General features: G+C 60.3%; 4 protein-coding genes across 4 annotated transcripts, besides 1 other annotated feature; all 4 read left to right on the plus strand.

The window, feature by feature from the left end:
• Positions 1–460: 460 nt before the first annotated feature.
• LPMP_030190 (delta-1-pyrroline-5-carboxylate dehydrogenase, putative) lies at positions 461–2,143 on the plus strand (the record flags this gene model as incomplete). The annotated part of the gene is made up of 1 exon (XM_010702659.1): positions 461–2,143. The coding sequence occupies one exon, from the start codon at positions 461–463 to the stop codon at positions 2,141–2,143; it is 1,683 nt and encodes a 560-aa protein (XP_010700961.1).
• A 2,698-nt stretch (positions 2,144–4,841) lies between these two features.
• Positions 4,842–5,978, plus strand: LPMP_030200 (protein kinase, putative; the record flags this gene model as incomplete). The annotated part of the gene is made up of 1 exon (XM_010702660.1): positions 4,842–5,978. The coding sequence occupies one exon, from the start codon at positions 4,842–4,844 to the stop codon at positions 5,976–5,978; it is 1,137 nt and encodes a 378-aa protein (XP_010700962.1).
• A 1,707-nt stretch (positions 5,979–7,685) lies between these two features.
• Positions 7,686–8,627, plus strand: LPMP_030210 (hypothetical protein; the record flags this gene model as incomplete). The annotated part of the gene is made up of 1 exon (XM_010702661.1): positions 7,686–8,627. One exon carries the CDS (start codon positions 7,686–7,688, stop codon positions 8,625–8,627), a length of 942 nt encoding a protein of 313 aa, XP_010700963.1.
• A 1,143-nt stretch (positions 8,628–9,770) lies between these two features.
• LPMP_030220 (long chain fatty Acyl CoA synthetase, putative) lies at positions 9,771–11,885 on the plus strand (the record flags this gene model as incomplete). Its single annotated transcript, XM_010702662.1, has 1 exon — positions 9,771–11,885. The coding sequence occupies one exon, from the start codon at positions 9,771–9,773 to the stop codon at positions 11,883–11,885; it is 2,115 nt and encodes a 704-aa protein (XP_010700964.1).
• A 954-nt stretch (positions 11,886–12,839) lies between these two features.
• Positions 12,840–13,329: a repeat region.
• The last annotated feature ends 383 nt before the right edge of the window (positions 13,330–13,712 follow it).

Consider the following 13,712-nt stretch of genomic DNA (forward strand, 5'->3'; position numbering starts at 1 on the left):
GCGACTTCTCTCGGCTTTCTACGCAGAGCCTCCCTCCTCCTCTCGTCGTGCGCCACTCTATACGGCGCTGAGTGGGCCAGCTAAAGAAACACGATCATCATCGTCCCCTGCCCCTTACCGAGGGCCCCTCTTCTCCGCTCCGCTTCCTCCCTCGCTCGCTCTCTGCCTGCCTCTCCGCTACAGCGATTGAACGTGCACTTATTCCTCACTCCTTTCTTAGGCTGCATCGAAGCGACCGCCGCACTGTGCACACGCCTACGCTCCTTTAGCTGTCGACTCCTCTCTCTCTCTCTCTCTCTGCGCCTCTGTCTGTGCTCGTGGTTAGGCACACCCACCGCGACTACGTAGAACTCGACAATAAAAAGCCCTCAACGGATCTTACACACACACACACACTCACACTCACACACACCTCCCTACTCGTCTACGGCAGTCGCCGCTCATTACGTAGAGAGGAGCAATGCTACGCCGTACCGTGCCCTTTGCCTTCGCGGCCTTCAAGTGTCCGCCTGTGCTGAATGAGCCCATGGACAACTTCGAGCCGGGCTCTGCCTCGGCGAAGGGGACGCTAGAGGCCTGTAAGGCGGCTCGCGCAGAGGTGCGGGAGTGCCCAATCATGATTGGTGGCAAGCCGTACACCACCTCGAACGTCATCAAGGGCATCATTCCCTCGGATCACCAGGTGCAGATAGCCAAGGCCTACAACGCGACGCCGGAGCTCGCGAAGAAGGCGGTGGAAACGGCGGTGGAGGCCTCGAAGGAGTGGAGTCAGGTGCCTTTCCGCGACCGCGCGGCCATCTTCTATAAGGCCGCGCACCTCCTATCGACCAAGTACCGCCACGAGATGCGTGCGGCAACAATACTGGGCCAGAGCAAAAACCCGTGGCAGGCGGAGATCGACTGCATCGCGGAGGCGTGCGACTTCATTCGCTGGAACATCCACTTTGCCGAGGAGCTCTACGCACAGCAGCCCCGTTCAGTTCCGAACAGCGGCGTGTGGAACACGACGGACTACCGCCCGCTCGAGGGGTTTGTGTCAGCCATCACACCGTTCAATTTCACGGCCATCGCCGCGAACCTCGCTGGCACGCCGGCGCTGATGGGCAACACGGTGGTCTGGAAGCCGAGCCCAACAGCGGTGCTCTCGAACTACCTGATGTACATGATTATGGAGGAGGCAGGGCTGCCGGCTGGCGTCATCAATTTCCTGCCGTGCGAGCCAGCGGTGATGGACAGCGCCGTGAACGCCGACCCGCGCCTCGCCGCTGTCGTCTTCACCGGCTCGACTCGCGTCTTTACCGAGATCAACAAGAACATCTACGGCCGCCTCGAAACCTACCGGAACTTCCCACGTATCTCTGGCGAGACTGGCGGGAAGGACTTTCACCTTGTCCACCCTTCCGCCGACATCACTCACGTGGCGGCCTGCACCACCCGTGGCGCCTTCGAGTATCAAGGACAGAAGTGCAGTGCGTGCTCGCGGCTCTACGCGCCCAGGAGCTGCTGGAATGCGCTGAAGGCGCTGCTCGTCAAGGGTCAGAAGCAGATCAAGATGGGCCAGCCGGACGACTTCCGCAACTTCATGGGCGCCGTCATCGACGAGGCGTCCTTTCAGAAAAATAAAACGCACATCGAAGTCGCCAAGGCGGAGGCGAACAATTACGACATCGTTGTGGGAGGCAAGTGTGACAAGTCGACGGGGTACTTCATTGACCCAACCATCATCGAGACACGCGATCCACGTGCGCGGCTCATGCGGGAGGAGATTTTTGGCCCTGTGTTGACAGTGTTTGTGTATGATGACAGCAAGCCGGGGTACTGGAAGGAGGTGTGCGAGCTCGTTGACTCGACAACGAAGTACGGCCTCACCGGCGCCGTCTTCTCGCGCGAGCGTGCGCCGATCCGGGAGGCGGACAAGTACCTGCGCTACGCGGCCGGTAACTACTACGTGAACGATAAGTGCACTGGTGCCGTCGTTGGTCAGCAGCCGTTCGGTGGCTCGCGCTTGAGCGGCTCGAACGACAAGCCGGGTGCTGGCCAGTTCGTCACCCGCTTCGTCTCGGCCCGCTCCATCAAGGAGAACTTCGATGTGATGCCTACCATCTCGTACCCGCACCAGCTGCCCGACGTGTACACGCTCTAGTGGGGGGGCGGCGACACCGGGCTGGTCATAAAGGCGGTCACTACTGCAATGAGTACGCACCCCACAGTCGAGGTATCGAGAGGAAGGGCAGCAAGGAGGAAGGCCAGAGAAGTGCTTTGGGCGGGGGGGCGCACAATCTCTCGAATGGCTTCTCGCCTGGTATGTGCGCCATCGGCACTGCCATAGCCTCCTACACCAGTGATGGAGCTGACAGCCCCGAGGAACTGCATGGCCACGCGCGTTCGCCCACATCAACGGGGTGGGGCAAGGGGGGTATAATTAAATAAACAACAGCGATCTCTTTTGCTCGCTGCTCCCCCCGCTCGTCCCCCATCTCGTGACGTTTTGGGCGGCTATGCATGTGCTACTGGCGGCGTATTCTTTCTCTAGCCAGAACGCTCTCCCTGTGCGACTCTCCTCCATCCGCGCCTCTCTGTCTGCCCCCTGCCTGTGCGTGCGTTAATGTGGGCGGATGGGAGGCCCCTCCCCCTCCCAGCGGTGTGCGGAGTCGAGTTACCCTCCACTTTCTCTTCTCGTCTCGATGTTTTTACTTCGTTTGTTTCTGGGAACCCGAGAGGGGCATAAGTCGCTATATCGCGTGTTTTTCCTCACCCCCCTCCCTCCCTCCCTCCCTCTCTCTCTGTCTTGCGTGTGTGTGTGTGTGTGTGTGTGTGTGTGTGTGTGTTGTATTATGCTGATGCTGACAGACACTCGCCAGTGTGTCTCTGCGTTTTCACGGGTCGAGGCCGCGGGTGTGATGAGCACATAAACTCTTGGACGCCGACGCATGTAGAGCACGCCAAGCTGAAGGACTGGAAAACAGGCGGAAGAGAAAGAAGGGCAATCAAACAGGAAGAGGTGAGAAAGGGGATGAAAAGGGGTAAAAGTGCTCCCCCCTCCCTCCCCCTTGCGCAAGATGGGTAGGGAAGCCGTGCGCATACGTGCACACACTGCCACCACCCACACACACACACACCCTCAGCCTGCTTCGGTGCTCTTCCTCTCTCTCTCTCGCCTCGTCCTATCGTCTTCTTCGTGAGGTCAGTCTTTTGTGTGTGTTTTTTCCGTGCCTCTTGTCCTCGTGGGTAAAGGGGGGCGCTCAGCACGTGGGCGCATAGGTGCGAGTTGCTCTTAGCATTGCTCTCTCTCTCTGTCACTGGCGCCCCGCACCTCCTACACGCCTTCATCCAGACTCATTCATGAACGGCACTGCAACACCATTTTCTCTGTCACCCACCCTTCCCTTCCCTGCCTTCAGTGCCAATGCTCATTCACCCTCTCCCTCTGCCCCTGCATAGACCCACCGTGTTGCCTCGCCTCTTTGTCCACTGTGGCACCGCGCGCGCTCCCCCTATGCTTGTGATTCGGTGTGGATCCGCGCCTGCACCGTCTCCCCACCTCCTCCCTTTCCCTCACGAGAAGGCCTCCTCGCCGTCACACGAGAGTGCTGGGGCACATTCGTGTGGCGTGTGATGCTTCTGCCTTCCCTCTCTTCGTGTGTGTGTGTGTCTTGTCTCGGTATTTTGTACTGCCGTTGCTGCTCGTGCCACGTTCACCTGCTGGGGAGAAGCGCACGTGCGCACCTGCGCTCGATGGCACACATCCTCGTCCTCCTCCACCCTCTACAAACACCTACACGAGCACATCTCCGTCTCGTACGCCCCCTTTCCCTGGCGCTTCTTTCACTCATTTCAGCTACGGGAGAGGGGGGTATTCAAGAGGGATGTGCGAGCATAGGGCGGGTGGCGATGATGGTGGTTGTCGGCTCGAAGGGAGGGGTGAGCTGCGGATGAGAATGTACTGCTCGTGTCGCAGAGAGAAACAGCGCTAACAGTGATGCGGTGAGTGAAGGAGCCTCTGCGGCATGGTGTGGGAAGGATTGGCGGGAGAGAAAGAGGAAGATAATGCGCATCACAGCAGTGTGGAGGGGGGCGGGAGGCGAGGCGGGCCCGAGCGTCCCCTGCCCAACTCTCTTTTCCTCCGTGCGGGCAGCTCGAAGGAAAAGAAGCAAGAATCTCATGGGAAGTGGCCGACTCGTCAGCAGACACGCATTGAAGCAGGACACTTTGTCGAGAGTGAATGCGAGCAGGAGAGCGAGAGAGACACGGTGAAAATGCAGTGGCCAGGCACAGTGCGGGGGGCACGTTGGCGTGGTAGCTCCCACTTATGTTGTGCGTGAGCATGTGTACATGGGTCATGGTCAATTTCACGGCACTGCCTCGCTGCGTGATGGAGTCCTGCGCCCACCCTTCATTGCTCGTTGTTTGCTCGTTCCTTCTTCTGGACTCCACCATGCGCAGAACCATACTCAGATGCTGAGGCGGCAACCTCGTAAGCACTGAAACGAGTACCCGCAGCAGCAGCAGCAGCAGCAATGGGGGACTCTCTGGAGAGCGACGCACAGCCACAACTCCCTACCTCTACACCTTCCCCCACTCTTCTCCACCCCTGCGGCGCGCCGCTCTCTCTCTCTCTGTGGCCTCTTCTCTATCTTCTCTGGGTTGGTGCTCAAGTCCCGCCTCCCCCCCCCCCCCACCGCCCCCTCTCTCGCGAGCCCACACGCCTTTGAATAGAGGCGAAGTCTTTTTGGCACCCACGCACAAGCGCCACACTCAAAAATATAAAAAAATATATTTTTTGTTTGGTTCGACCCCGGCGGCGGCGGGGTCCCCTTCATGGGCTGCCGTTTAGGGACGTCATGCAGGAGTCAAACACCCTCATATTTGACGTGCCAGACGCGTTCCAGGTGGAGTCCATCATCGGCCAAGGCGCGTACGGGGCGGTCTGCAAGGCTCTCTTCTGCGATGACCAGATCGCAGTGAAGAAGATCCCGCACTACTCCCGCACCGAAGACGCGGCGCGCCGGGTGCTGCGCGAGATTGAAATTCTGCAGAACCTTCAGTTCTGCGAGCAGGTAGTTGGCTGCCGCCTTTTCTTCCGACCCAAGAGCGAGGAGAAAGACGTGTACGTGGCGATGGACTACATTCCGTCAGACCTGTCGTCTGTCATCAAGAACGGCGCCATCACACTCGACGAGAGCGTCGTGCGGTACATCACGTGCCAACTCCTGCTGGCGCTGCGCGCACTGCACCGCTGCAACGTGCTGCACCGCGACGTGAGCACCCGCAACATTCTGATCCACTACAACTCGCAGGTGTTTCTGTGCGACTTCGGGCTGAGCCGCTTCTTGGACCCGGATGAGCAACTCAGCTTCGGTGTCGTGACGCAGTGGTACCGCGCCCCAGAGATCATCCTCGACGCGGCTTACAGCTACGCGAGCGACGTGTGGAGCGTTGGCGTCATTCTCGGTGAGCTGCTGCTGCGCCGCCACCTGTTCCCTGGAAAGACGAATGACTCCGCGAACCAGCTGCAGCTCATCTTTCACCTGGTTGGCACACCCTCCAAGGATATCTTCGACGCTGATCGCTCCTTCGGCCGCGCCAGCCAGAATGCCAAGAATTACGCGCTGGCTTACATCGAGCACCGCCCGTGTCCATCTACGCTGGTGAATCTCTTGTCCACCGCGCCGGCACTGCACCACTCGACTATCGCAGCGGTGCCACCGCAGGCAGTGCAGCTCGCTCAGCAACTTCTGCGCTTCGACCCAGCTAAGCGACCGAGCGCTGATGAGGCCCTGCGACATCCGTGGTTTGATCCGTGCCGCGCCTTCATTGATGAGGTGGTGCAGCACCAGGACGTAGAGGAGATCCCGGTGTTCACGCAGACGCAGAACATGAACCTGGAAGAGCTAGTCAAGCGCATCGAGGAGGTGGTGCCGGTCTTCTCTGAGGATCTGCTCGTGGAGGACGACAGTGCTGCCGCGAACAGTGCTTAGGTAAGCATGCAAAACTTCCTTTACCCCGTGCTGTGGGTGGTCGGTGCGCCGAACAGGGGGGACGGGCCAGCCCACAGCACGCAAACATACTCACCAGGATGATGTTGGTGCGGTCCCCAGTCCGACAAGACGATGGAGAGCATCGATGCGAGAGGAAGGAAACGAGAGTGAGCGAGAGAGGGGAGGGGAGGAGGTGCGGAGGCGTGGCTGAGAATGTGGCGCCGATATGATGGCCGGCCCACCACACTGGCCTGTGCAGCCGCGGAAGAGGCGGGGGAGGGGGGGAAACGATAGTGCGCCAAGCCAAGCAAGGGGACCAGCAAGAGAGAGAAGGGGGACGAGAAGTGGGCGGCTTACATCATCCGCGCCTTCCCTCCCCCTCCACCACATCGTTTTCTCTCCACACCCTAACTCTTTACCGTCGCGTTGCCATCACGCCCATGGTGGTGATGACAACGGTGGTGGCAATGTTGTTCTCTGGGCTCTCTTCGCTGGCATCGATCTGGTCTTTCCCTGTGCTCCCTTCCCCCTCCACTACCCCCCCCCCCCACTCCGCGCTCTCCAAAAGGCAACACACCACGCACGCGCCCGTCTCGCTGGTCTCGACACGCACCCCCTCCCTCCCTCCGTGTGCCAGAGTGTGTGTGGGGGGGGGGGGGAGAGGGGCCGACAGCGGGTGTGTCCGATGCTGGCTTAAGCAGCCTGTGGCAACCGGTGCCCACTTCTCTCCCTCCCTCCCCCCTCTGTGCGCCTCGCTGGCTGGGCGTCTGCCGGTCGCCTTTTTGCTCTGATCGGGCGAATGGACGACCCGCCTGCTCGCCGTCTCGCCTGCGCGTTGTGGTGCATCACTTGAACCTCCCTCCCTCCTCCAGCTTCTGCTCACATCTCGGGTCTCAAGGAGAGGCAGGAGAAGCGTTCAAGCAAGCGGTGAATAGTAATGACTTGAGTATTGGTGCAGGGTGCGGGGAGGGGCGGGGCGGCGTGCGACAGTGCCAGTTGGTGTGTGTGTGTGTGGTGGTGGTGGTGGCCTCAACCCTTCTCTTTGTGCGTTTTCAGCCAAGAGTGGAAACCTCCCGTAAAAACTCGAGTTTCCATGCACCGTCAAGTCCAGAGAAGGCGGCACATGTGCGCACCTCTGCGCAAGCGCTCCTCTGTGAGCGGGTGTGTGTCAAGATCTCTGTCGACTATGGACTGGTGAGCGCGTGCATCGATGTGCCCAAATCCGCACGCGCTCCCCCTCCCCCTTCCCGACATCCCCTCCTTTTGTTGGTGTTTTCAAAGCCCCGCACTTCCTCTCACGACTGGTCTGTATGTCTCTCTGCGCCGCCTCCACTCAATCCCCTCATTTGCTTCCTCCCCCTTCCCTCTCCACGTCTCTTCTTCCTACCCCCCCCCTCTCTCCCCCAGTCGCGCCGAAATAATTGCCTTCGTGGTAGAACAGGAAGTGAGGAGAGCAGTTGGCTCTCGCAAGCACCGCCTGCTCTTCCTGCTCCCGCGGCTCTCTCTCTCTCCCTCCCTCTTGCTTCTCCAGCGTTCCGCCATCAGTGGCAGTGCTGGCTGACTTTCTGTCTGTCGGGGGTGGATTACCCGTATCAACGCCTTCGCTTTCTCCCCCTCCCCCCCCACACACACACACACACATCGGCGGTCCTCATCTCTCCTGGACTAGTCACATTACATCGTGTTTAGTTTTGTGCACGGCGACCGATGTCCTCCTCAGCGATGCTGCGCGCCAGCGGCGTTCTGCTGGACAAGTCCATGTTCGCTGCGAAGCGGCGCGTCATTACACCAATCCAGCCAACGCCTGGCTACCCGGCGCACTTTATCAAGGCATCCTTCACGACGGACCCGCTCAAGGAGAAGCAGAAGGCTCGCTTCTCCTCCGGCGGCGACGCAATGCGCGAGGTGCAGGACATCCCGAAGCGGCTGGAGGGTCAGCGGTCCCGTGCCGATCTCACCTCGCGTGGTGACGAGGACTTTGCGGCCCTCATCGAGTTCATTCAGGGCGCATCGTACGATCAGCTCATCTCCGGCCGGCGCTTCCGGAAGATCTACGAGAAACTCTCCGAGAACGACGATATGTTTGTCTGGCTTTGCCACACTGCCATGGCGGTGCTGAACCCCGGTGACATGCGCTCGCGGCTGATCTACAACCACCTCAAGGCTCTCGCCGAGGCAGTGGCGAGTGGCGAGATGACGCAGCGAACGGCGTTTCGCTTCTTCGAGTCCGCCGTGCGCAGTCCGGCCTATCGTGAGATCGCAGCCCGTCAGTTGGAGAGTGGCGCGGCCACTCGCCTAGCTGGCGTGGCAGCGGCGGCGGACGTGATGCGCGAGATGGGGCTGACTCGACGCCCCATGTCCTCCTACTTTGAGTTGTATCAACGCATCGTGGAGCGCAGCGAGGCCATGACGCCGTGGGGCTTCCCGCCCCTCTTCCAGTTTGAGGAGCGGCTGGCACTGGAGCCGCGACTGAAGTTCTTCTCACGTGCGGGGCAGCAACAGTTGGAGCGACGCCGCCGCGGCTCTATCTTCTCCCCGCACACCATCCTGCAAGGGCGGCGCATCTTCTGGATTCCGCCGACGTGGAACCGTGCTGGTCGCTTCATTGGGCCTCACATCAACTTGTACCCCGGCCTTACTCCTGACTAAGCGAAGAACGCCAAGCGACAGCAATGCCCTGCGCACGTGCGGTGTGTGGAGAATGTCCGCCGCCGCCCCCCTCCTCCTCCCCCCTGCACACCTCTCACACTTCGTCGCGCCTTTTCACCTGGGACCCGAGCCTGCCCTGGGCGCAGGGACTCGTGTTGGCGCCCCACGGCACCGGTGCTCTTTTCCGTTGCCGCGATTTTTAATCGGGCATGTGGGCGCACGAAGGCGGAGGGGGGGAAGAAGAAAGGAGGCGAGTGGATGTGCCTCAGTGGTGGTGGTGCGGAGGAGCGTCAGCGTTCTTCTCTTCACGTCCCAGTGGCACCCTTTGCACGTGTGCGTAGGTCTTGGCATGTCTGCGCCCACGGTGCCCCTTTCGTCGAGCTCCCACACACGGGTGAAGTAGGGTGCGTGCGTACGCCCGCCGCTTGCGCAGCTATTGGAGAGGTAGGGGGAGGGTAACGGCGCTCTCGGCGCCAGAGAAGGGAAGAAAACGACACGGGTTAAAATGTGTGTTTGTGCCCGCGCTCGCCTGCTTACGCTAACCGGTAATTCTGGCCTGCGTAGCTGTGCTGAGTTGCTGCACGCAAGCAGGTAGTGAGAAGATCACCCATGTGAAGGACCTGGGACCACCATGGGTGACTCGGGAAGGGAGGGAGAACAAGCAGGTATGGCATTACCCGCCTCTCGCCCTCCCTATCCTCCTACACAGCGACGCATGCACAGGCCCAACTCAACCTCACTGTGCTCATCCTCCTCTCCCCCCACCCCCCTTCCTTCCTCTCATATCCGCTAATCGGGCCTCTTTTTCTCTCTTGCCGACACGTACAGACATCGCCCACACAGCCACGCATCTCTGCACATGGTTCTTGCTCTCACCATCCCTAACTCACCATCCCTCACTCACTCACTCACTCACTCACCATCACTCACTCACTCACTCACTCACTTACTCACTCTCCGCAGTCTAAGCTGCTCTTGGGTGTGGGTGTAGCGAGACGTTTTCCCCTCGGTTTATTTTTGTTGTTGGTGCTCTCGTTGAGGCGAAGAATCGTGCCAGCCCCCCTCCCCCCTTCCCCTCCCCTCCTACTCCCCATTCCCCCCACGTCATCCCTACTGGACACCACTGGCGCACACACACACGCAATGGGGGCCGTTTTGTCGTACTACTTCAAGAAGCGCAACAAGGTGAGCGAGGTGGACTTCCCGTGCTACCGGGAGTACGACGCCTATGGCCAGCAGAGCGTTCCGGTGGAAGGCAGCAGCGCCAGTGACCGCTCCATGATCTACCGCATGGCAAAGACGAGCAACGCGGACTTCGAACGCCTGCGCGACGAGTGGTACAAGGGTGGCACCTGCCTCTCCGTTGTCGAGGCAATCTGCAAGATGCGCGGCCAGGCCACGTGCTTAGCTTACCGGAAGCTGAGAGAGATCGAGAAGAGCGAGACGACCACCGCCGATGGCCGCACGAAAGTGCTCGAGACGTACGTATTTGAGCCGGGGCTGCGGACGATCAGCTACGAGCGCCTCTGGAAGTGCGTGATCAACTTCGGCCGCGGCCTTCAGGAGATCGGCCTCAAGAAAGGCGAAATCGTCTCCATCTATGAGGAGACTCGCTGGCAGTGGCTGGTCACCCTGTACAGCTGCTGGTCACAAAACCTCGTCGTGTCCACCGTGTACGCCAATCTCGGTGAGGACGCGCTCCAGTACGCCTTAGCAGAGACGCAGTGTCGTGCAATCGTGTGCAACGGTACCAAGGTGAAGGACGTGCTGCAGATGTTCGAGTTAATCGAGGCACCCAAGCACACCAAAATCATCTACCTCGACGAGTTGCCATCCCCGGTGACGTCAGAGGAGTACGACGTGCACGCATGGATCGACCTGGTGCTACTCGGGGAGAAGAGCGAGGCCAGGCACCACATCCCTAATGGCGCCGAGAACAAGGATGACCTCGCGCTCATCATGTATACGAGCGGCACCACTGGCAACCCGAAGGGCGTCATGCACACACACGGTAGCCTTTACAGCGGCTGCATGACGATCAATCATCGAATCACCGACTTGCTAGGGGAGATGACGGTACAGGAGTGGTACTGCTCCTACCTACCTCTCGCCCACATCATGGAGTTTGCCGTCACCTCGGTGCTCATGATGCGCGGCGTCATCATCGGCTATGGCAGCCCACGCACACTGACAGACACCTTCGCCAAGCCGTACGGCGATATGACTGCGTACCGGCCGTACATATTTGTCGCTGTCCCGCGGGTCTTTGATACGATGAAGAAGGCCGTAGAGGCGAAGCTCCCGCCTCCGGGGTCGATCAAGCGCAAGGTATTTGATAAGGCCTACAAGGATCGCCTCAAGGCGCTCAAGTCAGGCCGCGACACGCCATTCTATAACAAGAAGGTCTTCTTCGCTGCCCGTCAGGTGATGGGCGGCCGCGTGCACGCGATGCTTAGCGGTGGAGGCCCACTCTCAGCGTCCACTCAGGAGTTTGTCAACGTTGTCTTTGGCATGGTAATTCAGGGCTGGGGTATGACGGAGACGGTTTGCTGCGGCGGCATCCAACGCACGGGCAACCTTGAGTACAACTCGGTTGGTCAGGTACTCAATACAGAGGAGCTGCGGCTGCTAGACACGGAGGAGTTCAAGCACACAGATCAGCCAGAGCCGCGCGGTGAGGTGCTGCTGCGCGGCCCCTTCCTCTTCAAGGGCTACTACAAGCAGCCAGAGCTGACGAAGGAGGCGCTGGACGAGGAGGGATGGTACCACACTGGCGACGTAGCTGCCATGGCCCCGAACGGCACCGTGCGCATCGTTGGCCGCGTCAAGGCGCTCGTCAAGAATGCCAACGGCGAGTATCTGGCGCTAGAGGCGCTGGAGAGCATCTACGGCACGAACGAGGTCACCCTTCCGAACGGCGTCTGCGTGCTTGTCAACTCGCACCGCAGCTACATCACCATCATTGCCTTGACAAACGAGGCACTGGTGAATGCGTTCATGAAGAAGCACAAGATCACAACCGGCACGTTTCCTTCCATCCTGAAAGACAAGGAGTTTCTGAATAAGGTGCTCTTCAGCCTCCAGAAGACGGGCCGCGACGCGCATCGCTCCTCATTCGAGATAGTGCAGGGCGTGGTGTTGTTGGACGATGAGTGGACGCCGGAGAACGGCGTGCTGACAGCCGCCATGAAGCTCAAGCGCCGCGTCATTGAGGAAAGGTACGCGGACGCCATCAAAGAGCTCTTCGAGAAGGAGTAGCAACGGTGGGAGCGGGGTTAGTCGGCAGAGGTGGTGGTCAGAGAGAGAGATTCTCCCCTCACCCTCTCTTGCGCAAGCTGCTACGTGGCGCGAAGGTTGAGGAAGGTGAACGCGGAGAAAGCCGCGGGGGTAAACGTCCTGCACAGAGCTCGACCCTCACTTTCTCTCGGTTGCACTGCCTCCTCTTCAGTGTACACGTGTACGTGGCGGGCGTATTCGTTGTCGCCGCCCTCCCTCCTCTTCCTCTCTCACTCGTTGCCCCCACCCCCGACTTGCCCTGCTGAAACACCGATGCGTCACTTTGTCTCCCTGTCTGCTGCTGCCCTGGCCCTCACAAGGGCGTCATCACAGACACGTCTGCGCACGCGCCGACCTCCTAGACCCTCTTTCCTCTCTGTCATTCGTCTCTGTATGTGCTCTGTCAGACACACGTTGTCTGGCGTAGCATCCTTCGCTTCCCTCTAAGACCCGACCTTTTCTCTCTCATTAGCGCGCACAGACCCCAGCATTGCAAGCAACTGAGTGCGACGTCAATACGTAAGTGCGCCCCTCTCCCAGTCGCGACTGTGGCTCCACTGACTTGGTTTTACCTCCCCCCCCCACCCCCTCGTGCGCAGATCCTCTTGTTCTCCCTCTTTCCTCCATCTTCGTTGGCCATTTCACTCCTCTCGAGCACCGTTCACGGTCGTGGTGTGGCTAAGGAGGGAGAGGATCTGCTAATAATGGCAGCGGCTGGGATACAGACCCTTGTGTTGCGCTACCGGGGAGGGGGATGGGAAGCCCTTACTGTGGCACGTGTGAAGGATCACCGGTGGAGCTGAGCAGTTGAGCGGGAAGACACGGAGGAGAGAAAAGTTGGGGCGCACAGCAGTCATTTCACTCGGCCGTACACGCACGGCACAGTTGAGTCGAATGCTCGCCTTATTGTTTTCCCGCTCCTCCCCTCCAATGGCTGGGAGGAGGACGCCTCAGTGCGTGGCATCCCAGGGCGGTCCAGCACCGCACCCCACTCTCTCTCTGGGGAGGCCAAGCAGTCCCTCCTCCCTCCCCCTGCCCTCTCTCCCTGTCAGTGCCGACGACGCCGCGAGGCCAAAGCGCTGTATCGCTGCTGATGTCGGCGGCCCGGCTCTGGGTGGCGCTGCAGCGGAGCGGCCTGCGGCTGCAGACATGCTTGCGCCACCCGTGTGATGGGCGACGTGTCCGCGTGGCTGGAGCGCATCCCATCCGGCCCGCGCTGCCCGCTGACGTGAGGCGGGGGGCGGGAAGAGTGTGAGGAAGGCGGGGGGAGGGGCGGTGCACCGATGGCTGAGAGTCAGAGCACTGCTGTAAGGCGCGGGTGCATCGCTGCTTCACGTCACTGGGTGGGGGAGCTGGGGCAGGCCGAGGGGCGCGTGGGGAGCTCTGAGCTCGTGTGTTGTGCGGCCGATAAATGGTCGCTTTGAAGGGAGGAAGGGTACTCTCCTCTCTGCGCCTGTGTATTGGTGAATGTACGGGTGCGTCTGTGCTTCTTCCTATCCTCACGTACAAGCACGACCACCCCATTCCTCCACACTGACGCATGAACGCTGATTCGCCCCCCTCCCCCTCCATGCTTCCGCCTTTTCTCTGGTGTGAACCGTGTGTGTCTATGGATGTGCACCCGCTTGTTGGGCTTTACTCACCTCTTCAGTTGCTGTCTGCCGCTCGCATGTGGTCGTCCTCTTCCGTTCCGCGAGAGGGGCCGCTGGAGAAGGCGCGACGGGGTGTGTGTGGAGGGCATTCAGAGGGTGATGTTCTCACATTTCCTGGCGTTTTTTCTCTTCGTTCTCCTCTCTTCCCCCCCCCCCC

This window comes from Leishmania panamensis (assembly GCF_000755165.1).
Source record: "Leishmania panamensis strain MHOM/PA/94/PSC-1 chromosome 3 sequence".
Classification (NCBI taxonomy): Eukaryota; Euglenozoa; class Kinetoplastea; order Trypanosomatida; family Trypanosomatidae; genus Leishmania; species Leishmania panamensis.